The sequence below is a fragment of the Acinonyx jubatus genome, chromosome E2 (assembly GCF_027475565.1).
Source record: "Acinonyx jubatus isolate Ajub_Pintada_27869175 chromosome E2, VMU_Ajub_asm_v1.0, whole genome shotgun sequence".
Taxonomy (NCBI): domain Eukaryota; kingdom Metazoa; phylum Chordata; class Mammalia; order Carnivora; family Felidae; genus Acinonyx; species Acinonyx jubatus.
This window is the reverse complement of record NC_069396.1, coordinates 33,947,834-33,975,272: the sequence shown is the minus strand read 5'-3', so window position 1 is coordinate 33,975,272 and position 27,439 is coordinate 33,947,834. Positions and strand designations below refer to the sequence as shown.

General features: G+C 53.1%; 1 protein-coding gene across 3 annotated transcripts in view; it reads right to left on the bottom strand.

Moving 5' to 3' along the window:
* Positions 1-27,439, bottom strand: part of ZNF423 (zinc finger protein 423) — a 332,614-nt gene that overhangs the window by 21,142 nt on the left and 284,033 nt on the right. For all 3 annotated transcript variants that reach the window (XM_027044455.2, XM_015084023.3, XM_053210830.1), the window contains 2 exons: positions 8,831-8,962; positions 7,069-7,184 (listed from right to left, as the gene is read on the bottom strand). In XM_027044455.2, the coding sequence (XP_026900256.1) occupies positions 7,069-7,184; positions 8,831-8,962 (248 nt within the window). The remainder of the gene's footprint in view (positions 1-7,068; positions 7,185-8,830; positions 8,963-27,439) is intronic.

The following is a 27,439-nucleotide window of genomic DNA, read 5'->3' as shown; positions in this document are numbered from 1 at the left end:
AATCAATTGTAATCATTTAGCTGGAAGCGGCATGATTAGGCACACACAAGCAAACAGCGTGAACTAATCCTTTAAATGCGCCCGCTCGACACAAGCCTGGCCGCTTTGCCGCTGCAGGCCCCGGCTCAGGAAGCGCTTCCTGCGGCCCCTTGCTTTGTCAATAAGGGAGTCTAGATTCCAGGGCGCAGGGCAGGCCCTCCGCTCCCCCGCAGCCCAGCCCAGCCCAGCCCCGCCCCGCCCCGTCACAGAGGCCTGAGGAATGCCAGACCTTCCTTCACTGAACAGACCCTTTCTCTGGCGCGAGGCTCCCTGTGACAGCACCCGGCAAGGCCGCCGTAAGGGGAGAAAGTGGTGACACCAGGAGGCCTGAGGTCTCCTGAGGTCCCTGTCTCCACAACCAGATCTCATCCTGCCTGTCCCCAAGCCTAGCCTGAGCTGAACGCACCTCCTTGCTTGTCCCAAGGTCGGCAGGCCCCTGGCCCCAAGCTCCAACCTCGAGAACACCGCGTAGAACAGGCCCGGCCCCACGGCACCACACGGGCCCACCTGCGAGCAGGTTCCCTCGAATCCCCTGTTACTGCTACTTGTGCTACCTGCTTGGCCCAACTACTAAAATAGTTTCTGGGTCCCCTGACATGAAGGCTTTTTATAGTTCAGCACTGCAGGCCTCATTTAAATCTATTAGCTCATATAAATGGCAATTCATTTAAACTTTGGAGGGTTTCTGTTTGCCTTGGTGGCAAAGACAATTTGGCTTTGCATGTGTCTCTGCCATTTGCTAGTGACCTTGGACAAACCACTTAAGCTCTTGGAGTCTCAGTTTCCACATCTGTAAACGAGCAGAAGAGTACCTACGTCATGGGGTTGTGTTGAGACAAGCCATGCAGAATGCTTAGGTCATAGAGTGGCCCACGGGAGGGAGCCACCCAGGGGAGGGGGCTGTTAAAACTATTTCTTGGGCAGTCTCATGGGGAGCTTGCCCTCCATGTCCGAGGCCAGTCCTACACAGCTAGTCATTCATACACTGCCTCATGCATTCTCTCGGTGACAGTGAAGAACAGGACACGGTGAGCCTCAGGAAGGACACGAGGAGGTGCATCCCTGCCCAGTGTCTGTGGGCACAGAGGTGTCCACAGGGATTCAGAGACAGCTGGGCTGGGCAGCTGAGCCTGCCCCCTCCACTCGGGTCCACTAACCCTGGCAAGGGGCCCACAGGGCCCCAGGCCCTCATCTGCTGAGGCCTGAGGCTGGAAATGCCAGGCCAGCAGGTCTGACAGTTTTGGGGTCTGTGGCTTACAGAGCTGTCTCACAGCCTCCCCACCAAATGTTCACATTGCCCTCCATGGGGCTAAGGGCAAGTCTGAGGGGAAACCATCCAGAGGAAAGTCCTGGAAAGGCAGTGAAAGGCGGGAAGGGGACTTGAAGCCCTGGCCTCTGTGGCCTTTCCACCTTGCCTCACTGCTCTGCATACCCAGCTCCTCCCGGTGCCCCAGTGTGGGTGTCCTGTGCCCGTGGCCTTCGCACTTGGCTGGCCACCACAGATGGAGGGACCCAGCATCTCACTATGTTCAGACTCCGGCCAGAAATCATGAAATCACAGCAAATCCCTAGTGGAAGAGACCCTGAAAAGTCATCTGACCCTTAAATGCCTAACAATATGCCAATAATAATGCTAAAAATAATGGTAACTGCTAATAATAACAAGTAGCACATACTAAGCTCTTCCTATGTGCCAGTCACGGTGCCTAGGGCCTTTCACAATACAACTATGAGGTACAAACTATTAATACTCCCATTTTACAGATAAGAAAGCTGAGGTCTACAGCTGGTAAACAACAAAGCTTCAGATACAGAGCTGCTTCACAAAGACTGTGCTCCCTGCCTCCTGCTCTGCAGCATTTCAGACCCCTCTACTGACAGGGACCTCACTACCTTTCCTTTTTTTCCATCTGGACAGGGTTTTCCCACATAGTGGACATATGCAGTGCCTACCAGCCTATGCTCCCTTCCCCACCACAGTTCAGTGGAGCAGGGTGGGGCAGCTGACCATCAACCATCAGAGCTCAACCATCAGATTCCCTCTCCAGGGATCTAGAACCTGTTGCCTGCATGCCCTCTGTTTTCGGCAGTCACTATTTCTGGGTTGGCTGGGTGTTCCATCTGGCTACTTGTGTAACCAAATCCCCACACTAAATCCCCTCTGTTGAAATACCCAGTTGTGTCTGTCTCAGCAGAAATGATAGAAGCCACAGCAACATTGGCCACCTTTTTCCTTGTATGGACAAGCCCAGATAGTCAGACTTCAGAAAGAAAAAGAACACAGTATGAACCAGGAAGAGGCAGAAGGCACAATGTCACCGCCTTGAGACAGGAGTACTTGATTCATAAGAATAGGGCCACTGAAAACCCAACAACACTGCCTGCTCTTGGTAACCAAAAGCAACTCTTGTGTCCTTACAACTTAATTCCCCACCCTGCGCGAGCTAACCCCAGAGAGCGATGCCTGAGCCATGGTTCTCAGCAACATGCCTGTCCCGAGTTTCTGCCCACTTCCAGAAGTCTTGGGTCCACTGGAATCATGAGAGCAGAGCTTAAAATGCTTGAAGACAACTGTCCCCTCTTGCCACATCTTCTCCTGGCAAATGGTCCCCTGAAAGCTACTTGGAGTCAGGCTGGATCCCCGCAGCCTAGCATGCTGCCTGAGCTCCCTGGGTACGTGTGTGTGTATGTACACAAACCTTATATTGTCTCCCCCGTCTCTTCCCCCACCTCCAGCCCCTGGCAACCATTGGTGTTTTCCGTTCCAATAGTCTTGCCTTTTTCTGGGACGCCAGGTAATAGAGCCATGTTGTATGGAGCCTTTTTTGAATCTGGCTTCTTTCACTTGGCATTTGTGATTCATCCAAGTTGCTGTGTGAATCAGCGGCTGCTTTTTATTGCCAAGTAGTGTACCACTGCATGAATGTACCACATCTGTCCACCCGCTCCCAGGTAAGGGACAATTAAGGGGTTTCCAGTGGGGGGCCACCATCCACAGACGTTTTTGTGGAAGCATGCTTTTAGTGCTCTGGGGTAAACACGGCAACATGTGGGGGTTTCAGCCGCCCCTCCACACCCTGGCCAGCACTCACATTGCTGGCTTTTTGCTTCTGTTTCAATCATCCTGATAGGTGTGCGGTGGCATTGCATTGTGGTTTACGTTTGTGCTTCCCTGACTATAATCGCGTTGAGCACCCCCACATCTTCGGTGAAGCGTTGATATGTTGTACTTGTTTTACAGTGGATTTCCCCTCGTTGTTAAGTTCTGAAGGGTTTTTTTTTTTTTTTACATGCCCTGGATACAAGTTATTCATCAAATATGTGATTTGTACGTATTTTCTCCCAGTCTGTGACTTCTTGTTTTAACAGTCTTTTTTTAATTTTAATTTTTTTAAAGTTTATTCATTTTTGAGAGACAGAGAGAGACAAAGTGCAAGCAGGGAAGGGGCAGAGAGAGAGGGAGACACGGAATCTGAAGCAGGCTCCAGCACAGAGCCCAACACAGGGCTCAAACTCACAAACTGCAAGATAACGACCTGAGCCGAAGTCGGTTGCTTAACTGACTGAGCCACCCAGGTGCCCTTTAATACTGTCTTTCAAAGACCAGACTTCTTAAATTTTGATTGAGGGTGGAAATCAGATAATACCTTTTCCCTGCTTGGATTCCCATCACAATGGGGATAAAATCCAAACTCCTCTGCTGCCCTACAAACCCTGCCATGACCTGGCCTCCATCTGCCGGCCCTCTCCACACCACCCCTCCCCACTCACTGTGCTTTAGCCACCTTCCACTCCCAGCAACACACCTGGATCACACGGCCACAGGGCCTTTGCACTCATGGCTCTCTTCCATATACTCTCTCCTTCTCACCAGGCAGGTCTCAGCTCAAATGCCACCTCCTCAGGGAGGCCCTCCCTGACCACACTCACCAAGGATTATCCAACTTCACCCCCATCACACCCACACCCACTACCTGGTTTTATTTTCTTTGTGGTGACCACTACAGGGCACTGTCTATCGATCCTTTTTGAATGCAGGCCCTGTGGGTGTTTCTCTGTCTCACTGACCACAGTCTTGTCAGTTCCTGGGTCTCGTGCCTGGCACACAGTGGGACCTCCATACACATACTCTGAACAAATGGATAACCAAGCTGAGTTCCCTCTTCTGCTCCTAATCACTCTGTTATGAATGTGTTCCCGTCTGTCCGAAGTTCTTAAAATTAGTGTCGGTCTTGGCAAAGCCACTTGAACTCAGAACTAAACAGGACTTGCACCTCATCCTGGCAACAGTGCTCCTGTCAACGCATCCTAAAAGAACATTCTCTTTGGAGGTAGACACGCCACTGTGACACAGCCCAAGCCTGCCAGGGCCAGACCCCATCTCTGTCACCTCTGGCATTCCGGTCCTACAATGAAAACAATCCTAGGTCTTATATCTTAAGCCCTCTCTGCCCAGTCACTTGTCCCTACAAACAGTAGTTTCCCTGAGCCTTCCCAGCAGGACCCAAATGACAAATGGCCAGCAGAGCCAGTCAAGGCTCCAAAAAGGACCCTGACTCCTGCTGTAGACACGAACCCCCACATGTCACCCCTGGGAAACAACATACCTGCCCACTGGCCCCAGATTCTGCGTAATGACCATGAAAACTTCAATGCCTGAAAAACCCTCCTCTTAAAAAAACCCAGATAATTGCTCTTCAAGTTACTTAAGGAGAGCCATTATTTGCATACATTTGGTGTTGCTACAACACTTCCACATTTAAATGGGCTGTAATTAAAATCATTAATTGCAGAAAATAGTCACTGGTTAAGGCTATAATGTAGCGAGGTTCTCAGCATTTGAGGATCTGCCTTAAAGGTTGACGGGATGACCCAGCTCATGTGAACCATTCTTGATGCCCGGGACAGTCTGCAGCCCTGGGTGAGTGTAGCCAAAGCGAGAGCCAGCTTGAAGCCACAGCTCCCTGTGCCTCTGTGTCACGAGGTGGGCCTGTGGCACAGTGACACCGATGAAGCTCAAAAAAGGCAGGACTGGGCAACTTCTCTGGGGAAACCTTCAGGCCAATAAGGGAGGAGAGCATCCATTTCTTGGCACCCAGGACAATGTGGGAGGACCAGAGGGCCAAGCACGTCCCAAGTTTAAGTAAATCAGAGTGTACAGGAGCTAGTGGGTTTAAAAGAAGCCTGCCATGTTGAGCCATAAAAAGCTTCAGTTGTCTGGGGACTCAGGGTCTATTTTGGTAGCTGTGCTAGGCAGCTAAGGCAGGTGGGAAGTAGAGTATGGTGACACACAGGCTGCACATGGAAGGACGCGTGGCCAGCAGACGTGCAAGGGTACTTCCTGGACAGCTCATCAGTCAGGTGCTGGCACTAATGTCCCTCGGTCAGGGGGGAGAGGGTCAGCCAGCCGTCCTTAGCACAGAGGCTCATGCTCAGTTTGTGGGTCAAGGTGGGGACAGCGGTGGGCCCTGGGCAGGGTCATCACCTTGCTGGTGGCCCTCGGAAGTGGAACCCCCTCTCGGGTCCTTAACTTTGCCCCACACCGTGACAGGGTGAAGTCAGCTCTGTCCACCCTGGCACGGGGCCAGCCCACAGGAAGGGACCCTGACTGCCTGATGATGAGTCCTTACTATGTCCTCCATGGCCCCTTTTTAATTTCCTCTGGATGACGGTTGTCACACCCGTGCAGACAGGATGGGCCCAGGCCTGGCTGTGTGGATGGGCTGCAGCACAGTGAGAGGCGGTCTGCCCTGCAAAGGCTACCGCTGTGTTCCTTCAACCCCAAAAAAGGGGGACCCCAGTGCTGCTCCGTGACTTTATGACTCAGCCTTGTTGCAGTGGCCTCAGCCTCATCCCCAAGGAAGGGTGTGACTACTGAGGGCAGGGTCCACCTTTGCATGGCTGTGCAGGCAACGCAGGTTTCCAGTGGGCAGATGCACCCTGTGGGTCATGGTGTGCACAGTGCTTGAGGGTGTGGCAAACACCAGCTCTCTTTTCCTTCTGGGCACAGGGCAGATTACCTTCCTTTGTCCCGTTTGAAACTGGGCACGGCCACATGACTGTATCTGGCCAAGACAACATGAGAGGAGATGTGTGTCACTGCCCAATGGAAGCTTCAAGAGCTGGTGTGTGAGTCCCTCATGCTGTTTATTGAAAATGGTGCTGTTTCAATATATGGTGTCTCAGCATGTCTCCGTGTACTACATGTGGTGTTTCTGGGGATGTCTGTGTGGTACTTTTTCTGGGGTGTGGTATTGTGTGTGTGTGTGTGTGTGTGTGCACGGTATTTCTGGGTGGACATGTGACCAATCTAGTGTAACAAAAGCCAGCAGGTGGCTTCACCTGGACACAGATCTGTGTCCTCAGAAACCAGTAACAGGTGGGACAAGAGGAGTGGCTGCAGGGGCCTACAGAGGACAGCCGCCCCTCATGAGGTCCCTCTCAGCCACTGCAGGCCCCGGATGGGGATTTGAGGAAGCTGGTCAAGGCCACCATGCAGCACCTGAGGGCTACCTCAGCCTCGGGCCCATGGGGGGTATCCCTTCCTCTGAGTTGGGGCCCAGCCCGACTGCTGTCACTTTTCTGGCTTTCCTAGGCAGAGCTGGAAGCTCCAAGACCCCAGACCCAGTTCCTGGTTGCATACAGCCCCAGGATTCAGCCCTGTGAGCCACACGGGCCACCAGCCTCAGATCCAAAGCTCAGTCGAACGCCATCGTGTAAGATAGGTGGAGAAACAGAATCCCCAAGAGGCAAAGGAGCTTGCACAGAAACACCGCAAGTGAGAGCCTTCTGACTCCTCTCCGGGCTCAGCTGCTACAGCCCGGCTCATCTGAGAATGCTATCAACGGAGGCCAGGAGACCACCCCCACTCCAGCCTGCAGGAGGGCCGCCACCGGCCCCTGTTGCTTTTTTGGTTGGGGTGATGCTAAGTATAAGACCCCACCATCGTGGCTTCACCCCAAGACCGTTGGTGCTGATGGAGGCCCCGAAGAGCAGCAGGAGTGGGGGGTGTGGCGGACAAGCACTCACCTGCAGCTCGGTCTGGAAGAAGAACTTCTGTGGGCACTGTGAGCAGTCGTAGATCTTGTCTTCCTGCCCGTGCACAGCAAAGATGTGCTGCTGCAACTTGTTGGCCTGGACAAAGACTGGACACAGACACGGCTGTCAGGGGCCAGACTCCGGGGACACCAGCCCAGCCGCCCGGAGCAGCCGCCCCCACACCATTCACAAGCAGGGATCACCTAACCATGGACACAGCCAGCCCAAAGCGGGCTGTTGGGAGCATCGCTGGCAGCTCCTAGAGGGGGCTCAAGCCAGTGGAGCTGAGCTCTGCCACTTACGGACTGTGCAACATTGGACAAATCACTTAACCTCTCTGGGCTTTATTTTCTCCTCTGAAAAACGAGGGTCATTAAAGTCTGTAGCTTACTGGATGGCGGGGAGGATCACATGGGCTAATACTTGCAAAATGCTTAAAAAATGGCCTGGCACATAATTAGTCCAGGGAATGTCATTGCCACCACTGCCACCACCACCACCGTCATCATCATCATCATCATCAATCATCATTACTTGCCAGATATCGTCTGTGGGCTCCTGACTCTAGCACAGGCCTGTAAGGCAGGACAACTGTTACCCCCGTTTTACAGAAGAGAAAACTGAAATGTTAAATGACTTGTCCTAAGTCCCACTGCTAGCAAGTGGCAGAGCTCAGATTTGAATTAAATAAACTCAACACATTGTCTGGTACAAGAAGGTGCTCAATAAACACAAATTGCTATTCTTGTTGGGGTTGTTAGCAGCATCCTCACATCTCCACACAGGGGTCCCCGTGTCCTGGATCAGCAGACCTGGCAGCTGAGGCCCCTCGATGCCAGCCTCCACCCAGACTGCAGAGTGCGATGGTAACAGACGGGTGGGGGCTCCCGAGACTGAGGGGGAAGAGGCACCAGGGTGTTCTAAGACTTTTATGCACCCCAGAGAGGTGTGAGTGTGCAGGGACTTTCCCCATAGCAGAGCCCCTTCCTTAGGCCCGTCATGGAGCAGGTCACAGCTCCCGGTGACAACAGTCCGAGGCAGCCCTGGCCCTGGGCACACACAGGAGGTGGTCCTGAGGCAGCTGTGTGTCTGGGAGGTGAGCACTTCAGAAATCCCCTCCCGCCAGGCACTCTCCCCGGGGTGGGCTTCCTGCTGTGGCAGACAACAGATGTTGGGGGAGACAGGGGAAGGCCAGGGCTCCCCCACGCACACCGGCTGCCATCTGGGCAACAGGAGGGGGAATGGCCGAGCCCTTGAGACTCGCCTCAGGCTGGGACAGCCGCTCGCCTGGGCGGGCAGCCAGGCTGGGGGCTGGGGGCCAGGGGCTGGGGACTTGGCCAGCAGAGCTGCCCTTGACCCCTCTAGCCTGGAACATGGATGGAGCATGGACTGGGGCAGACCCAGGAGGAGGGGAAGCCAGGAGGTGTGTACAGAGAGAGCCCACTGTTCTGGACACGGGAGCCCACCGAGGGCAACACAGGGGTGAGGCTGAGCTGGAAAAATCAGTTGTGCACAGAGGTGAGGGGTAGGCTAGGAAAGGGGGCCACTCAACCTGCCTAAGAGGAGGGGCCAGAGAGTAAAGCCTAGGAGGAGTGCCAGGGGGTGGGGTCAGCTCTGCATGGGGCAGGCAGGGTGATGGGCTGTGGGTCCCTTGGGGACTAAGTCCATGTCAAGGCGGGAGGATATGCTGAGGTCCAGCAATTAAAGGGCTACACCCCTGGATCCCTCCCCCTCCCCCACTGGGCACACTTACCTGTGAAGCACACGGGACATTTAAAGGTGCCACCCATGCCCTCGAAGCTGTGCTCAATGAGGTGACAGAGGAGCTTGGCTGGGGAGTCGAACATCTGGTTGCACAGCTTACACTCATGGTTGATGCCTTCCTCTGCAAGGAAAACCATGGCCAGTCAGTGACCCTACAAACCACATCCTCTGGGCAGGAGCCCAAGGGCCTCCACTAGACCACAGGCCAGCCTCTCCCTGGTCCCCAGAACCAGGACTGGTGTGGGGGCCATAGATTCCGAGATCCATCCCAGCTCCAGATGGTTCAACCCGGGAGGCTTATAGACCCCAGGGGCCGGCACCAAATATCTGGCTCTGGAAGGTATCGTGTGCTGTGATTTCTCTTGCTGGTCAGGCTAGAATGTGCACAGGCCACGACCCACAGCTCCAATCTCTCACCATGTCACAGTGGAGAGGTGCCTAGGATGAGGTCTGCACCGAGAAGGGAGTCCAACCAGAATTTTTAAAAACCCAACAGAATATTTACTGAGCGTGTACCTCATGCCAGGCACTTTGAGCTGGGGCTTCTGTGGGGAGCTGAACAGATAACACGCTTGCCCCCATTCCAATGGTGGGGGAGACAGATAACAAAGACGGCCAACACATAACAGCGTCAGGAGGTGACACGACAACATAGGGAGCTTCCTAGGTGACAGTCAAGGGCAAAGGCCCTGAGGAGGGCCCGTGCTGGGCTGGCTTGCCAGCAGCAAGGAAGCCGTGGGCCTGAAGCCCAGAGGCCAGGACCGGGGTGGGGTGAAGTCAGAGGGGATACAGGGGTGCACATCGCCCAGGGCCTTGCTGGCCACTGGGGGACTCTGGATTTTACTGTGAGGGTTGAGCAGCCACTAGAAGTTATCGCTAAAACAACAACAAAATGCTCTTTTTTGAAAGTTTGGACCAGGTGGCCTATGGACAGTGGCTGAGGGACAAAAGGCAGACCCCCTGTCCTTCTTCCAGATCAGAACATGGCTTCATCTCCCCACCTGGGAGCCTCTATGACTCAAACGCTCACTCAAAGGTGCCCGGGGAAGAGAGTGTGTCCGGAGCACCAGCTTCTCACCAGTTTCAAGGGGTGCAGAGTGGAGCTCTGGCACCTTGGCCCAGAGTCGGCAGAGCAGAATTCAAATCCTGGCTGCTTCTCCACACTCTGAGGCCTGGGCATCAGTCCACTCAGAGTAAACGAGGGCACCCTGAGCCCCTGTCCCATGAGGCTGAGTGAGGATGGAAGGGGCCAGCATCTGACACCAGGGGGACCCACGGGTCAGCAGGGGGTGTGGTGGGGAGCCACCCTGGCTTGAGGGTCACATCATCCAGGGTTGACCAAGCTCTACACTCACTGCATGATCTTGGGCAAATTACATAACCTCTGTGTGCCTCAGTTTCCTCTTTTCTAAAAGACCTGGTCACTGCCTTCCTCACCACTACACGCCCATGAGAACGGCCCAAATCCAGAACACCGATGACACCAAGTCCTGACAAAGATGTGGAGGGACAGGAATTCTCACCCATTGCTGCTTGGGAATGCAAAACGGCACAGCCACTTTGGAGGACAGTTTGGCAGTTTGTCGCAAAACTAAACACACTCTTACTATATGATCCGGTAATCTTGCTCCTCGGTATTTAAAACCTGCACACAGATGCTTACAGCAACTTTATCCATAATTTTCAAACCTTAGAAGCAACCAAGATGTCCTTCAGTTGGTGAATGGACACATAACCTGTGCTACATCCAGATGATGGGTTATTATTCAGTGCTAAAATGAAACGAAGATACGGAGGAATCTTCAACACATACGACTAAGTGAAAGAAGCCAATCTGAGAAGGCTAGATACACTATACGATTCCAACTATTCTGGAAAAGGCAAAACAATGAGGACAAGAAAATGATCAGTGGTCACCTACGGTCGGGGCCAAGATGCACAGGCACAGAACAGAGGATTTCTGGGCAGGGGAAGCACTCTGTGATATTACAGTAATGGAAACGTGTCATTGTACGTTTGTCCAAACTCAGAATGTGCCACCCCATGAGTGAACGGTCACAGAAACTATAGACTTTAGGTGATTACGATGTTTCACTGAAGGTTCACCTTGGCAAAAAACACACGGACCTGATCATTCTGGCGAGTGACACTGATAGTGGGAGGACGGGCAGGAAATATAAGGGAAATCTGTATCTTCCTTAAATTTATTTTTTAAAAGTGTATTTATTTGTTTTGAGAAAGAGAGAGGGTGCAATTGGGGGAAGGACAGAGAAAGAGAATCCCCAGCAGGCTCGGCATTATCGGTGCACAGCCCAACGCAGGGCCCGAACTCACAAACCGTGAGAGCATGACCTGAGCCCAAATCAAGAGTGGGACGCTCAACCAACTGAGCCACCCGGGCACCCCCTCTCAATTTTACTGTAAACTTAAAACTGCTCTAAAAAGTAAAAGTCTTCCAAAAAATGTCAACTCTCCCCCCACCAAAATAGTCTTCTTCTTATGGTTAATGTGTCAATTAAATAAGTTAATACGTGAAGCGGGATTTTTGACCAGCCCCTGGCACACAGCAAGTGCTCAATAAGTGTTTGTTGTCAGGTACGCCAGTATCAGTGAGTATTATCTGGGACAGCCGAGGACACAGGCTCCCTCTCGGGCTCCCCCAGGGAACCAGCCTCACCAAAGGTGCCAGGTGCTCTGATTTGCCCTCAAAGGCAAGAATTAGGTAGCAGAGGGGCTCTGCCAGTGGCAAGGCAGGAACACAGATGGGCTGAGGCTCCCAGCGAGTCCCTGGGTCCCCAGGCCCTGGCAGGGGCTGGCAGGGACAGCATGCATCCCCCTGGCCCCCGGGGCACCCCCCGCAGAGGCACACAGACACACGTGCGTGTGCAGGTGGGCCTGCCCCACATAGCCCACTGGCTGGAATCTACCGGGTGTTTGTCGTGCCCCTGGAGCCCCAGCAACTAGGCCACATGCACCCGACAGAGATTCAGGCAGATCTTCCATTTATACTGGCAGAAAAGGAATTCATTGACAAGTTTGGGGACATGGGGCAGGCTCAGCACGCTTGCCACATAGGCCCCACTCACGTCTTCCACTTCCCTTGGGGAGACTCTCATCATAATTAGAGATGGCCTCCTGTGTGGGGGCTGCCTCAGAAGGCCCCCAACATCCCCCCACCCCAACATCCCCCCCACCCCAGCACTGAGGAGCACAAACAATGCTTCTCAGTGCCCAGCACAAAGTAAGGAATGAATGAAGGAATGAGAAATACCACCCTTGTAGATGGCCTCCCTGTTAGAATGTGGACACCTTTTGGACATTAATAAGGCAGACAGTATGTGAAATAACAATTGTACAGAGATTTCTGTTACAGTTTATAATATAACTTAAGTTTAAACTTGTAACATAAATTAACCCTGCTTGGTGGTAAAACCACATTTTCTAGGGAAGGGAATTAGACCACTTGCTAAGGTAACAGAGCCAACTGGGAATGGTTCTCTGAACAGGATACAAAGCCCTCCCTATCCGTATGGATCCCACCTGCACACCACCTCCAGGCAGCCTCCCCTGACTATGCCAGCATGCACAGCTGCACCAGCCTGGGCACCGTGACCCTGGATTCATCTAACCATATCCTATGAGTCTTTCTGATCCTGGCAAGTAAGAGATGGGCACAGATCATGGCTTCTCCTCCTCCAGCCCCCAAAACATCAGGCCCTGCCTGGGTCCACAGAAGGGGCTTGGGAAATGCTCACAGAGGAGAGATGCCCCTGGCTGGGCCCTCTTCCCCCCCGTCCAGCCAGAGCCAGCTCCCCAGGCTGGGATGGCAAAAGAGGATTTACTGCTCTCTGCCGAGCGGGGCCTTTATCCACTTGGCTGTGAATGGAGACGTGCCGTCTGATGCACAAACACCAAGAGGACAAAGAAGGCTCCCGCAACTTATAAATCAGAGAAATCATGTCTGACAGTCACTTTCCGTTCTCCGAGTGCTGGGCAATTCATCAGCCGGTCCCCTCTGATTCATAGACGCAGCTACACCCCGCACCCACGTTCATAAATATGTGCACAGTCAGGCAGGCCTGGAGCCACAAACCGGTTCCGGGCCCTAAACAGCTGCCATTTAAGCAAATCACACCCCCAAACCAGTGTCGATGTGAGGTTGTGGGCTAATTAGATCAAGTGCCCGATAGACACAACTGTGTGCCACTGCTCCCTTTCCTCGCTCCCCCCCCCCAACCCCTATGTTAAAGAGAGTCAGACCTGGGGAGACGGGGCGGGGGAGGGATAATAAAACAAGCAGAAAGTAAAAGCAGAGTGAAAAATAAGGAAGCCGGAGGGGTTCCCACAGACCTGAGAATCTCTGCCACTCGGGTCGGGCCTTCTGGTTTGCAAACCTTCTTTCTGAAGGACGAGGCCCTCTCCCCACCAGAGGGGGTTGGAGATGCTCCCTGGGGTGTCCATAATGTGTACCTCTGCCTAAAAAGCCATCCAGGAAAATGGGGGGCGGGGAGCTGCCCTAGTTAGTGTGCAAACACTCCTCTGCGTGCCGTGACCCAATACGAGCCAGCCCACGGATATTGACAGGATCGGCTGCCACCACGGCTCTTACCGCACCGACGCTGACAACCTCTCGCTCTGTCCCAAGTCATGGGGTCCGCAGAGAGCGGCACCCACCGAGAATAACTTTCCTGAATTATATTAGATCACAGAGCCTCAGCAGACACCTTGGAGCAGGATGACAAAGCTGTCTGGGAGCCTGCAGGCCCCTCCGCCCCGGCGCGGGGGCTGGAGGATTTTGTGAGTTAAGACGCAAAATCACTTCCTCTCTTTTCTTTTTTTTTTTATATAGCACATGACAGGCATCCATAAGAGAGACCCACACAACTCCAGTGAATTATGCAGCCCCGCTCATTTGTAAAGTGAAATGCAGATTTTGCCTGCTCACTGTGCCAGATCTTTGCTCCTAGTCCCCGTAAGTCGCGGCTGGCACAGGGAATCTATTGATTTATTATGATTTTTTAAAAAATAAAAATAAATAAAAACCCAAGCTGCCAAAGAAACAATCCAGCAAGCACGAAAATCCCAGAGTTCCCCCCACCCAATGCTCTTTTTATTTTTTTTCCCCTCTGCTCAGGAATAATAAGTGTTAATTTTACACTTCATTTCTCAAAAAAATAATAGGATGTGCTTTTGCTTAAAACCAAGTCAGCCTGCTGGAACCTTTCAGGCTGAAACTGTGTCAGCCCAAAAGAGGAGCAGAGGGCTTTGTGGAAGGGCATCGTGCCGAGATGATAGCTCCCTGTAATGTCCTCGGTACCGACTTTTGTCTCCAAAAGCATTTGATCCTGGCAGACACATACTTATTTCCATACAGGTCTTGGGGGAAGCCAGGAGGAGAGAGAGCTGATTATCAGAATCCTGAAGGTGAAACTCAGGTGGGCCCCACTGATGTCAAAGGCAGGCCTGGGCACACATTCGGAGGCCATAATTTGCTGCCTGGGAGGGAGGGGCAGCAGGCTGCGGCGGGGAGTGGACAGGGCATTGTTCTCGGGCTCTAGTGCGCTGAGCGCGACCCGCTCCCGCCATATCGCTGGGCCTTGCCTGGCCCTTCTCTGAGCGGGGACTGCACTCGGGAAAGCTGACCCAGGAGTGGTATCATTACGCATAGACCCCTCTGAGAGGACAGGACCAGCGACGGCCACCTGTGTTGACAGGGGGCATAATTAGCCACCTCCATTCAGGAAGCAGCAATTAAGGACCACAAAAGCGAGCACCAGAAACACTTGACTTTGAGTCGCAGTTCCAGTCATTCGCTGTGTGTACTTGGGTAAGTTACCTAACCTCTCTGAGCTTCAGCTGCTTCTGCTAGAAAATGGGAAGCATCATCACAGGGTTTTCGGAAGGCTGCCAAACAGGCTTCTTCTGCCACAGGACGTCTGCCCTCCGACAAAACTCTCTTCCCCCAGATCACCTCCTTGTCCTCCTTCCCTCACTGCATTCAGGAGTCTGCTTAAATGCTACCTCCTCCCAGAGGCTGTTCTGGATGCCCCCGGCTAAAGCAGCATACACCCACATCCTTTCCAGCACCTCTCACACCTTTAACGTCCTTCACAGTGCTTACCACCACTGAACATAAACATATTACAGAGTTGATTGTTGTGTTTTTTTTTTAACTACCTTACTTACTCTCTCTCTCTCTCTCTCTCTCTCTCTCTCTCTCCTCCCCCGCCCGGCACATCTTATGAGCGTGCACATATACACGGAGTAATCGAAGTTCCGAGAGGGATATTTTGCTCATTGCTATGTTATCAGTGCCTAGAACAGGGCCTGGCACACAGTAGGTGCTCAACAAATAGCAAGTGAACGATTTGTGTAAAGCACTTAATACAGTGCTTGGAACACGGGTAAGGTTGCTGGTGAACGCTACTTACCACACAGCAATGGGCCCCCAACTCGTAGGACTGGTGGCTTATAAAATCTGTGCTTGCCTTCAGAAACCTGCAGTTCAGATCCCCACAAAATGGCCTGCTCCGGGACTGCAAGCATGGAGGGTCTCCTTCAATGAACAGAAAAGGGGCAGTGCCCCTACCAGCCAAGTGACAAAGCTGGGGGTGGGGTCATGTGGTCACCCCAAGCAGCCCTCTATTCCTTTAGAAAATACCAAATTGGGCCTGGGATTTGAGACCTGGGACCCAGCAAGCCACCTTCTGCTCCTTGATCATCCAGAATTTTTGACTGAGAAGGAGGAGAGACAGACGTAGCCTCCCAGTCTCCACGTTTGGGCCTGGTAGCCCCCTTGTCGGCAGCAGCTCCAGGTGGCAGGATGTCTGGAACTTACCCCAGGTAAGCAGGGGAGGCAGCGCCCACGGTGACAGCATGGGCCAGTCCAAGGCAGCAGCACTGCCCCTGCAACAGCATTTCTGGGAGTGGAAGGAAGGCAGGGGACTGCCTCACGGAGCTGAAATCCTCTATTCCCAGCTCCGGTAATAAATTCACCAGCCTTCAATTCTATCCCAAGGATCAAGTCAAGTAAAGACCCCTGAGAACCAGGGGCCCGATCAGACACACACAGGGCACACGGAGATAAGGAAGGGGAAGAACAAGGAGCCCAGCATTCATCCAGGTAAATGAGCAGCTAGAGGGGGACCCCGGGAGAGGACCCCTCTGATGCTGCCCTAATAAATAACCAACGCCAAACAGGAAAGAGAAACATAGGCCAAGGGGGGACACAGTTCTTTGTTCTCTGTAAGGAACAAAGAGCTTTGGGTAGAATAGAAGAGGACATAGACTAATATCTGGGCAGCCAGATCAGGCTGTTTACCTATTGATTTGTTATTAAATGCCACACGGAAATGAACCAAGGCAGACTGTAAGGGAAAGGAGAGGGGGGATACCTGACTTGGGAGTTGACAAGGGGCAAAGAGGGAAACAGGGTCTGAGGATAAGCCAGAGGCCAGGCAGAAATCAGAGAGCATGGAAGTGAGGGCAAGGGCTGATGGTGGGACCCTCAACACCTTAGGCCCCGGCTGCCCTGAGTATCTACAACCCTGATAGGAGGGTGTAGTCCCCCAGACCTGCAGCTGTGGCACCCCCTGGGAGCTGGTTAGAAATGCAGGACTCAGGCTCCACCCCAGACCTGCAGAATGAGAATCTGCCTTTTAAAAGTGCTCTGGCAATTAGGGCACACATTCAAGTTTGAGGAGCACTGAGCTCTATCCAAGGGCTTCTGGGGATGCCTATCTCGTTGGAAGCCTGATGTCATGAAGCCGTGTGTTCCTAGCGATCGCTTTTCCCAAGATTGTATGCTTCAGTCTCTAAAAAGGAGGAAAGTTTTCTCTGGTCACTTGTTGTCCACATTTTACAGAAGACAGAGAGAGAAATACATCCACAGTGGGAAACCCTCCCTCTCCTATTATCACAGCCGAAATGAGAATGGTGTGGGGTATCTTTGGAGGGGCTGTTGGAGACACTGGGGGTGGTGTCTGACATTCCGCTGAGCACTCTGGTGGCCCCGCTGCCCCACACCCCAAATGCTGGGCTGCTTAGGGCCCCCCATCACCGAAGAGCACTCAGCTATTATTGGAAGGTAAGCCCCACCACGGCTGCCCCCACGCTGGGCCCCCATTTTCCTAATTAATCCTACAGGAGGGGTTGTGCCCTTCCTCCTCCCCTCGGGGGCACCTTCCCAGGCCTCGATGGCCAGGAGGGACCCATCTCGTGGTCCCCTGTGTTTCAGAGAGGCTTATAAATGAGCTCTGGCAGCCTGAACCAGGGCCCCACGGGGGACCCAGAGCCTCTTCAAAACAGAGCCCTGACAATTAGGCAGTCTGAGTTTTGAAAGGCTTGGGATTGATGGCGTGGACAGTAAAAATATCACCTGGGGAGCTGGGTGTAGTCCTCTGAGGGTTGCCTGAGGTCAGTTGCCATGGCAACGGAGAATGAGCTCAACCTTGTAACTGACCCTTATCTTTTTTTGATCTGTGGGCCACTTGGGGCCAAGGCTTGAAATCAACTGGAAAATAATCCGGTCACATATCAGAGAGAAAACTATTTATACTTATTTACCCAGGTATCCACCAACATCCCCGTTCGGTGATGATGAGGACGCCACAATAAACCGATATCGCACGTCCAAACGGAGGCTACCGGACCGCAGGAGAGAGGGGGAGACTGAATCCCCCACCTCAGCAGGATGCAGCTCCATCCACGTGCGGGCAGCTGCTCACCGTGGGAAGGGTTCTCGTCCCCCGGCCCCTCACATCATTCCTGCCGGAAGCTCTGGGCCCTCTTGTAGGCCAGCATCCGGTGGACATCCACCAGAGGAGTCAGACTCTGATTTCTTCCCTCATCTGCTGTTCAGGCGTGTCGGTCCAGCCTGGCTTGATCACTAGGCTGTTTGGCTTTATTTCAGGGTCGGATGAGACTCTCCTCTGCCAGAGGCACCTTCCCAGCCGAGAGGCTGCAAAGAGATGCCAGCCAGGCAGGTGTGTATCGGGGAGGTGTGCACGTAGGGTTTAGGGGAGGTGGGCTGACAGGAGGGACAACTTCAGGCCCTCCCTCCTGGTCCCACACCCCGGGAAGGCCTGGCTGGCTCAGACACCCCCACACTCACCCCGGGGTTCCCATGGTAAGACAGCCATCTGGCCAAGGCCCGTCTCTAGGACACTGCTATCCTAAGTTACAAGTACTCGCACGCTCTCTTCTCTGAAACTCAAGTCAGAAGACTCCAGACGGTTCCCTGACTGACTGCTCCCAAGAGCCACGTCACATGAATGTTAGCGAGGGGTCAGTTAAGCTTGAGGATGATTCTGGGTAAACTCCCCTTGAGCTTTGCCATCACTACAAACAGGACATCTCAACGGACTGCCCCCCGCTCACCCCTGTTCCATCAAGACGAGCTTCTTTGGAATGGAGGGGAAAACATGGCTGAGAACCAGGCAGCTTGTAGGCTATTCCTGGCTCCACCTCAGACTCCATAGGGTGAGTGGGCTAAGCACGTTCCCTGCGCCCCTCAGTCTTCTCGCCTGTGAAATGGGGAGAAAGTCATCTCCTCACAGGGCTGTTATGAAGAGGGAGTGAGAACAAGATGAAGAATACTGATCATAGCACTACTGCCACAACTGTGGTTACTTTGGACAGGATTCTGCCCTGAGACTCTACGCCCAAAGCCTGTCATGCGGCGTGCACTGTGGGGGTCGCCAGCATAGTGGAGCCCACCCCTGGAAAATGTTTAAAGAGCCCAGACATGGCATCTGGCTTGTTGCAGGTCCTCAATCCATGTCACATCCACCTGACAATGCCTCTGTGTCAATTCTCCTTGTCTCCATCCTCCTCCACCTCTTCCCCACTCCCCATACTTGTGATGGCAAAAGTTGTATCCATTTCCCCACCCTTTGTTCAACTGTGGCTCTCTGCAGCTTCCTACTTCCGGCCACAGGAGTGGACCCCCCTCCCCACCCCCACCCCCACCATGCTCCTGCAACCACCGTTTCTTACTTCTTCACGGTTCCTCTCCTTGTTCCTCTCCCTTAAAACTCAGTGGGATTTCCATAGAGGTCCCAACCAAGGCTGGGGACGAGGGTGTGACAGGTTCATGTGTCCCCTGCCCCGGCCTTGGCCTGTGCAGGGGGGCTCCACATGGGCACCGCACCCATGCTCCAAGAATCTCGAATAGAGATCTGTGATGGAGGGAGTCTCCTTCCAACTTCGTGACTTGCTTCCACACTGCCAAGGAAGCCTGCCCCGAGATGCCAGCGGTCCCCGGCGGTTCATGAGAAAACGCACCACCTTTGCCAACGGCTCTGCTTGCAACTTGGGTGATGACAAAGCCATGGGTCCCTCAGCAGTCTGAGCCATCTGGAATCTTTAGGACACGGTGACTAGTTGTCTTTGGTGAAAACAAACTCACCAACCAGGCCCTGGACAGGTCACACCAAGAGACACCTATCTCAGCTGCGTAACGGAAAGAGAGTGAATGATCAAATCAACCACAGTGAATGATCAGTGGGTCTCACGGGGGACTAAAGTTCCACAGATTCTAAACTTCTAGAACAACACTTTAGGGGCTCGAAACATCCTGCTGATGAAGACATTCCACTGCCGTCCTCACACAGCGCCCCCCCCCACCTGAAAAACACAAAAGCCCTAAGAAAATGAAGGACCTGCTGCATCCCCTAGGGGCCCACTAAGTGAAAACAAGGAACTAAACACCTACTGATGTGTATCCCTGATCTTCAGATTCACGTTTTCCTTAACTGAATGCATTCTAGCATTCTAAGCAACAAGGTGACTGCTTAAAAGTCCCTCATGTTAATAATCCTCAGATTAACGGCCTCTAATAACATGCAATTAACGTGACAGGCAGGCTGCAAAACCCTTACTGTCACCGACCCAGCCAGGGACACGTGGATTACCCCTGCTTTTACTACAAGGATTTTCTCTGCTGCTGACATCATTTCCCCCTACCCACATCATGTTTCCAAAGTCAGCAACAGGGGTGCCTGGGTGGCTCAGTCGGTTAAACGTCCGATCTCGCGGTCCGTGAGTTCAAGCCCCGCGTCGGGCTCTGGGCTGATGGCTCAGAGCCTGGAGCCTGCTTCCGATTCTGTCTCCCTCTCTCTCTGCCCCTCCCCCATTCATGCTCTGTCTCTCTGTCTCAAAAATAAATAAACATTAAAAAAATTAAAAAAAATAAAGTCAGCAACAGCAACGTGTCAAAAAAAACCCCCAAAAAACATAAAAAACAAGCAGCTATCCATGGCGCACCCATGTAGAATGCAGGTAGCCCCATTTCTTCAAAAGTTTTCCAACCAGGGAGACACAGATCTGTCCCTGCAGCTCCTAACAAGTTAAAGCTCAGACCAGAAACAGTAATTCACCACTACTTCCTCCCCTCTGACTGCACTAATTGGACACGGGGCATCCCTACTCCTCAGCAACATTCTGAGCAACGATAAATGACAAGACTAGACTGACTTCTAGGGCAAAGTTATAAAACGTATGCACCTGCTAGATCTGCACAGTCCAATATGGTCATTGCTAGCCAAGTGTGGCTACTTAAATCTCAATTAATTAAACTTAAATAAAGTTAAAAATTCAGTTCCACATTTCAGGTGCTCAACAGCAATTGGCTAGTGGCTAATTGGCTACTGATTGGCTAGTGGCTAGTGGCTACTAATTTGGACAGCACGGAATGTTTCCATCACGGCAGAAAGTTCTACCGGACAGTGCTGTGCTAGAATGCATTCAGCTTAAGGGCAAGGGCTCTCCTGGTGTTGTTCAGCACTGTAGTCCCGAGCCTACCACAGCGCGTGGCACACAGCAGGTGCTTAAGAAATGTTTATGGAATTGTGGTATACGTGTTTTGAAACGTTTTAAAGAATGCTTCATTCCTTTTACTGGTTAGCACTTGCTGGGATTGCTCTTCATGGAAAACTGCCCAGATGTGAGCCTCTCTGACCTTTGACTTAAACCTCCAACCCAATAATTATGGGGCAACTCTGCCCGGGGCAGATAAGAATATGGTGAATGCAGGGAACATTCAAGAGTAATGAAATTTCTCTGAAGGGGCATAATCCAAATAATTGGGTAACTTTGGACCAATAGGTTCTAAGGTAGATCAGTAACAATTGGGTCACTAGCTAGTCTAGTCTAGAAGCCCACTGGCTACACGAATGGGCCACCTCTCACTGAGCTCTCTGAGAGCTTTCGGGATGTCAGCAAACAGGACACCTGCTAGAGGTCAAGGCCAAGAAGAGAGATCAACAGGTCAGGATTTCCCACCTTTAAACTGGCTTAGCCCTGTTGCTTGTGAAGGAAGTAAATGCTTGCATTTGTAATGCTTAGCTAAGTGGTTTGTGTGGTTTCTTATTCTGCTTCTGCTGGCTACGTCTCAAAGAACCACGGGTTTGCCATGACCCAAGTAAAATGAAAATTGAACTAAAATTGAAAAGTCAAATGCAACATGGAATAAATGAATACATTCAAATCAATGATACATCCTTCAAGTTGTCACCTGATCCCAACTATAACACCAGCACTGAGCCTACTCTGAGGGAGAATTTCTTCCTTCAGTTTGGCTCAAAAGCCAGGAGGCAGAGCAAAACTTAGAGCCACTCGCCCAGCCCTCCAAGGCGGTTTCTGGGGTCACGCTTTCTCGTGTCCACTCTAGTCTCCAGTCCCTCTCCCTAACCAGCAATCGAAATAGCACCTTCTTGAGGGCAGAGGGCTGCCATCTTGCTTTCTTCCTTCAACACACCCAGGACTGAGACTAAACAAGGCCTACTAGATGCCTCAAGCCCACAGTCAACATGAACTTGCTGATTTATTCAGCTCCCAGAGCTGAGTTCTCCCAGATGGTTGTCTAGAATGGCTTGGGCCCGGCACCCAGAGACCAGATGAGGGGGGGTCTGCCAACTCGGGGCAGCTTAGACTCCACAGCCAGCTCTGTCCGTCACCTGGCTGTGCCTCTGCCCAGCCACCACCAGACCTCTGAAATCTGGGGCCCACTCACAACCCACTTACCATTCCTAGCCCAAGGAGGCAGTTCATGGACAGCCATGGACAGGCCCCCACCCTGCACCCACAGAGGACCAGGAGACAAGCAGCCTAAGCCTAGAGGAGGGGGCAGGCTGCCTGGGGGGAGGCTGGAATGGGTGGAGCAGCCCCCATGCAGCCCTCCACTCTCCATGCTGGCTCAGCGAGCAGAATGGCTCCCATTAGCTGGGACGCAATGCAAGCAGTCGAGACCCACGCGCTGTGACAGGAGAAGGTCCCTCCCTACAACTCTGGGGTTGGCTGGCACTTGCCTTTTGCCTTCTTGGGAAACGGCAGCTTCATATACCTTCATGAAAAAGTACATCTAACACCTGGCAATTCACCCTTTGCTGCCTACCTCCTGGCCCCACCTCTCTATGCCTGCTCTCATCTCCCAATCTTCCTCCAGCACACACTGACCGGAGAATACCCTCCAGGCTCTGTGGTCATCATTTCACTCTCTTCCTCGAGAGCCTGCAGTGGCTCCCATTCTCCCACAGTAAAGCTACATCCTTCTGCCACACCTAACCAGCACCCTTGCTTTCAGCCACACCTACTCCCTCCTGCCCCACTGGCTTCCTCAGTCCCAGGACCTTGCTCATTCCTGGCTCTACACCTTTATTCAAACAAGTCTCAGTGCTTTGCCTCTATCTTTCCAACCACTATCTGAGAGACAGTCCTATGCTGGCATTCAAGGCTCTGGTTCCAGATGCACCTAATGCTATCCAGAGTTACATGAAATAAAAGGCATCTTTCAAAAATTCTCTCTGCTTAAGGGAACTGGACTTTCTGTCATTTGCAACCTAAATGGTCCTACCTAATAAATTCTCTGGAAAAAAAAGCAGTTGTTTTACTCATCTGTTGTTACTAATAGGTCCAGACAAACATGAGGTGCTCAATAAATGCTAACGGTTCGACTGTTAATAGATTCACACCCCCAACCCCACGGCTCGGGACCCCATCCTGGGCATTCAGGCGGGGGTTCCAGTGCTCAATGCTGTCCCAGACACAGGAGCTCAGACACGTGGCCCTGGGGCCACAGTCCCCCTAATGTGTTGGATGGTGACAAATAGGACTGAGTCAGCCCTGTGATTCCCCACCCCAAGCAAAATGCTATTCTCAGGGCTGGACCCGGGCCCTTGCTTGGGTACTCACGGCCTTCAGTGCATGGAGAGAAGCACAGCCTCAGGGTCAAGGTTCAAATCCCCCTCCCGCCCCAACCAGCTGTGGCATCTTGGGTCACTGGCTGTCCCCCAAGATGTAAAATGAGAACTGTCACAGTGCCTACCTCATCGGACTGCTGTGGGGTAAGCGGGCCTCAAAGCCTCAGTGCCGTTGTCACCACTGTCACTGTTACTGACTCTGCGCCAGGCACCGGGTGAGGCACTGGGTTGACAGGTCAGTGAGATGCTGTCTGTGGCCCCCAAGTTGCCTAGAGGTGAGAAACCTGGGAGGCCGGGTAAACGGATATGCTGGGTGTGAAAATGTGTGTGACAGCACTGTCACCCAGAAGCTCTGAAAATACCCCAAACTAGACCCTTAAGGACACCCAGGGTGGGCGCAGCAGAGCTCTAGGGAGGACAGATGGTGGGAGGCCCCTGTGGATGAAGGAACCAGCAGGCACCGGGTGCCCAGCAGCCCAGCTGGGCCTATACCAGAGCCCTTGGTCCTCTGGGCACCACAGCCTTGCTGACCCAGGGCCCAGGACACAGGAGCCACTCCACTGGAGGGCAGGCAGAAGGGCCAAGGCCCAGTGCGAGGACTCAGGGTCCCTGCTGTCATTGTGAGGGTTGGCCTGGCAGGCTGACACCTCTGACCCCATGGGGCATGACCAGGAGATGGACATACACACACACACACACACACACACACACACACACACACACACACTCTCCTCTAGAACCCATTTTGAGGTCCTGCAAATTAAAAGAGTTTCTCAGTACAGAATCCCTCAGTGGCCCCAATCCCATCCACAATATCAACCTTAGATTCCGGGTAGGGAGGCACCCAAGATGATTTCTCTGCCTCTTCTTCATGCTTTAATCACGCCCTGAATGCACAAGGGCCTGAACTTAATGGACATTTAGAAACCAGAAGCCAGATTCTAGTGAATTACCTTGAATTCCAGTTCCAAAATCGAGAGCATGTCTTGGCTTCCCCAGCCAAAGACAGTGCCTGGCCCTATCCTAGCCTCCCTCTGGACGACTCCCTTCTCCTTGCCCAGAGTTGAGAAAAGCAGAAATCCCAGGTACCTGCAGAGGGCTGGGTATGTGTTGCTGGGGCTGGGATCCAGCCTGAAAATGGGGGTCCAGGTGGCCTTCTGTCCAATTCACAACAGAGGATACCTTATGCCTCCCCACAGGCTGAGCCCTCCCCAGAAATGCCCACTGTGCCTTCCTGCCAACAGAGAGATGCCTTTAGAGTACCACTCATACTCCCACCTCAACAGAAACATGTCTTGCCCTCCTGCCCTCATCTCCAGCCCGATAGGGAACCTCTACTCTTCTGCACCCCAAAACCATCCTTCCTGCCCTTGGCATACTCACACCTACTCAGCACCTCTCTCTCACACAGCCGAGGCACTACACAGTGCCCAGCAAGGTGGCCAGCACAGGGTGGGAACTCTATGGAGTTCCACAGAACTCCATGGAAGGGAGCTCTCTAGAGATAAACAATATTTAGTCCCTGCCCACAGGACCAGGTACCGGGGACAAACACCAAGAGGACATGTATAGCTTTATCCCATCAGTCTCCCACCTCACACACAACTAAAGTGGAAATAAAACCAGGTACTCGACTCAATTCTATTTGGGTGTTTCTTAAAAAGAGGGACTGTGTGTAACTCCAAGTGTGTGTGCCTTTTGGAAGAACTGGTGGCAGCCTACACAGGAAGGCAGTAGAGGGTCCTCTCCGGCCAGCAGGGCAGGCTGCTCTCTGTAGCTCGGTAGGACCAGACAAGGCGGCCTGCAAAGCACTGATTTGCAAGCAACCATCAGCCACTATTACAATAATATCATCATTATTCTTCAGTCACACTCATTCTGGCTTGGCTGGATTTTCCAGTTTTCCTGCAATGAACATGGGCAGCTTTTGAAATCATTACAAGAACAGCTTTTGTTAAAAAAAAAAAAAAAATTTAAGCTACTGATTCACGATGAAGACAATGGCAGCAATGACAGCGCACCCTCTCTGGTGTCCCTGTGGAGAAGGCGAGGTGGCTGGACCGGAGATCTCCATGGCCCCACTCCCTTGCTCTGGGGTTCTTCCCATCAGAGGCTCTGGGCGGCAGCAGCATATGCCACACTCGGCTTCTCGCTGCCTGCCCGTCCCTGCCGGGTCCCCACCTCTGTCCCTGTCACCTGGGCTCAGTTCTGGCATCTGTCAAGTGGGATGGACAGGCCACTTTGCAGGTCTGGGCTCTGCCACTGTGTGTCCTGGAAGGTCACCTCTTGTGTGCCCCTGTCTCCCCTTCTGTCAAATGGGGATGGAGTTATGATCCATGGGCATGTATCACCTCCCGGGCCCTCACGGGCACCAGCTACAAAGCGTGGTTGGGAAGGTGCTCTGGGAAGGTGTGAGTGACCGTCCATTCCCACACCGGGTGTCTGGCCGAGTGTGGGCTGGCGGGATTTGTTGCAGGCTCGCGGCTCAGAGGCAAGTGGAACATGCCTGACAGGACCCACGACCGCAAGAGCAGAGGCCAAGAGGTGCGGGAGGATGGAAAGTGAGGTTCCAAGTGGGGGAGAGAGGTCAGGGAGGCCATGACCCCCGTGAAGAGGTTGGCGTGTGGCGGCCCCACCACCAGCCCAGACATTCTCAGCCAGCACTGCCTCCGACCAGGTCCAGGCCGGGCCCGGCCCATGGGGGAGGCAGCAGCTCCAACGGCTTGACAGGCCAGATGCAGTGTGCCCGGATGCGCACCCTCCTCGAGATTGGAGATGACAGGCTCCAGAGGCCGGGAGGAGCTGGGTCACAGGAAACTTGGCAACGAGAAGGGCGGGAGGAGCATCTGGGCTCACAGGACCTGGAGGCCCCCACCCTCTGGAGGGCCCAGCGAGGGGCTCTCCCCTCAACCCCTCAACCCCTCAAGCCTTGAAGTGAGACCTAAGTGCTCCTGGGCTGAGGCCGGGGTCCCACTGCCGCCCCTTCCCGTGCCACCAGCTTCCAAAGAGACGGCAGAAGGTGGTCCAAAGACCCAATATTTGTATTTCGCATGCTAATTTGACATAGAGGAGTGGGCATGGGGGAGTGTTTATAATCAGCACTCCAATAAGCCCGCAAATGACGCCAGTATTTTATAAGCTTGTTAGAAACAAATCACCCCTCAGCTGATATTTACTTACTGATGAATCATAAAAGGGCTCAGTACACAAAGGGTACATCCAAAAAGAATGTCTTTCTCCAGTCCCGTCTTCGGCAAGAATGCCGGGAGCCTGAGCCCGCTGTCCCCCGGCACCTGTCCCCAGCACCCCCCACTCCTGCCTGCTTCCCTGGGGTGGCAAATCGTTGGCACTTGCCCCCATTCCATGCCCCTCCCCTGCCCCCACCCATCAACTGGCCTAATCGGAGGCTCGATCGGGCGCTCCGGAGGCAGCTCTGTCCTTCTGCCGCCCCCGGAGTCCTCTGCGGGAGCAGATCCAATCCAGCTAATTTGCATAATGATGAAGCCCTCCAGTGCGGGCTGGGTCTTAGGAGGGTTGGGAAGAAATATGCCCTGTCCTTCGGAGAGGCACACAGAAGGCTCGGTGCAGCCCGGGAGGAATAGGGCGCCTGGCGGGTGGGCGGGCGCGGTGAGGAACCGGCAGCTGGCCCGCCAAGGACAGCTCAGCTCTGTCGCCCGCTGAGCCTGTGTCCAGCTGGCCCAGCGAAGGAAGCACTGCCCAGGGCTGTAAACCAGCAGGAAGGAGGTTCAGAGTGCCAGCTCCAGACTCAGGCCGGACAGACCCAGGTCACAGCGACCGCCACTCATGGGCTGGCTGACCTTGGGCAAGCCACTGACCTCTCTCTCTGAGTCTCAGTCGGGCCAGACAAGGCAGCCCGCGGATTCCAAAGAGCTGCTAGAAGGCAGTAACCACCAGCCATTATTTTAGTAACATCATCATCCCTCCATTTGTTTATTGAGCAAATGCCAGGTATCGTGCTAGGAAACCCGGGAGACACAGGGACACATATCCTGCCTTTAAATCACCTCTGGTGACAAAACCATTCTGCAGGTCCAAAGGTGAGGGAGTGTGGAAAGGGGGCGTGTGGGAGTTACTGGAGGACCATCAGGTTCTGCTTCTTAGTCTGGAGGCGTCCATTTCCTGAAAACTCATCAAGCTGAACGTCTATGATTTGTGCATTTTTCTGGACATACATCATACTTCAGTAAAGTTTTTAAAAAACCTCATCTACTCGAAGAGATCAGACAGGTGTGTACCTAACACCAGGTGGGAAAGATCAGCTCTTTTAAGAGGGGTGGATAAAATATTAGGGGTGGGAATTGGGGCAACACCAACAGGGAAGAAATTCCTTCTATGTGAGGTGAGGTTCACTTTGGCATACGTCTGGCGTGTAGTGGGTG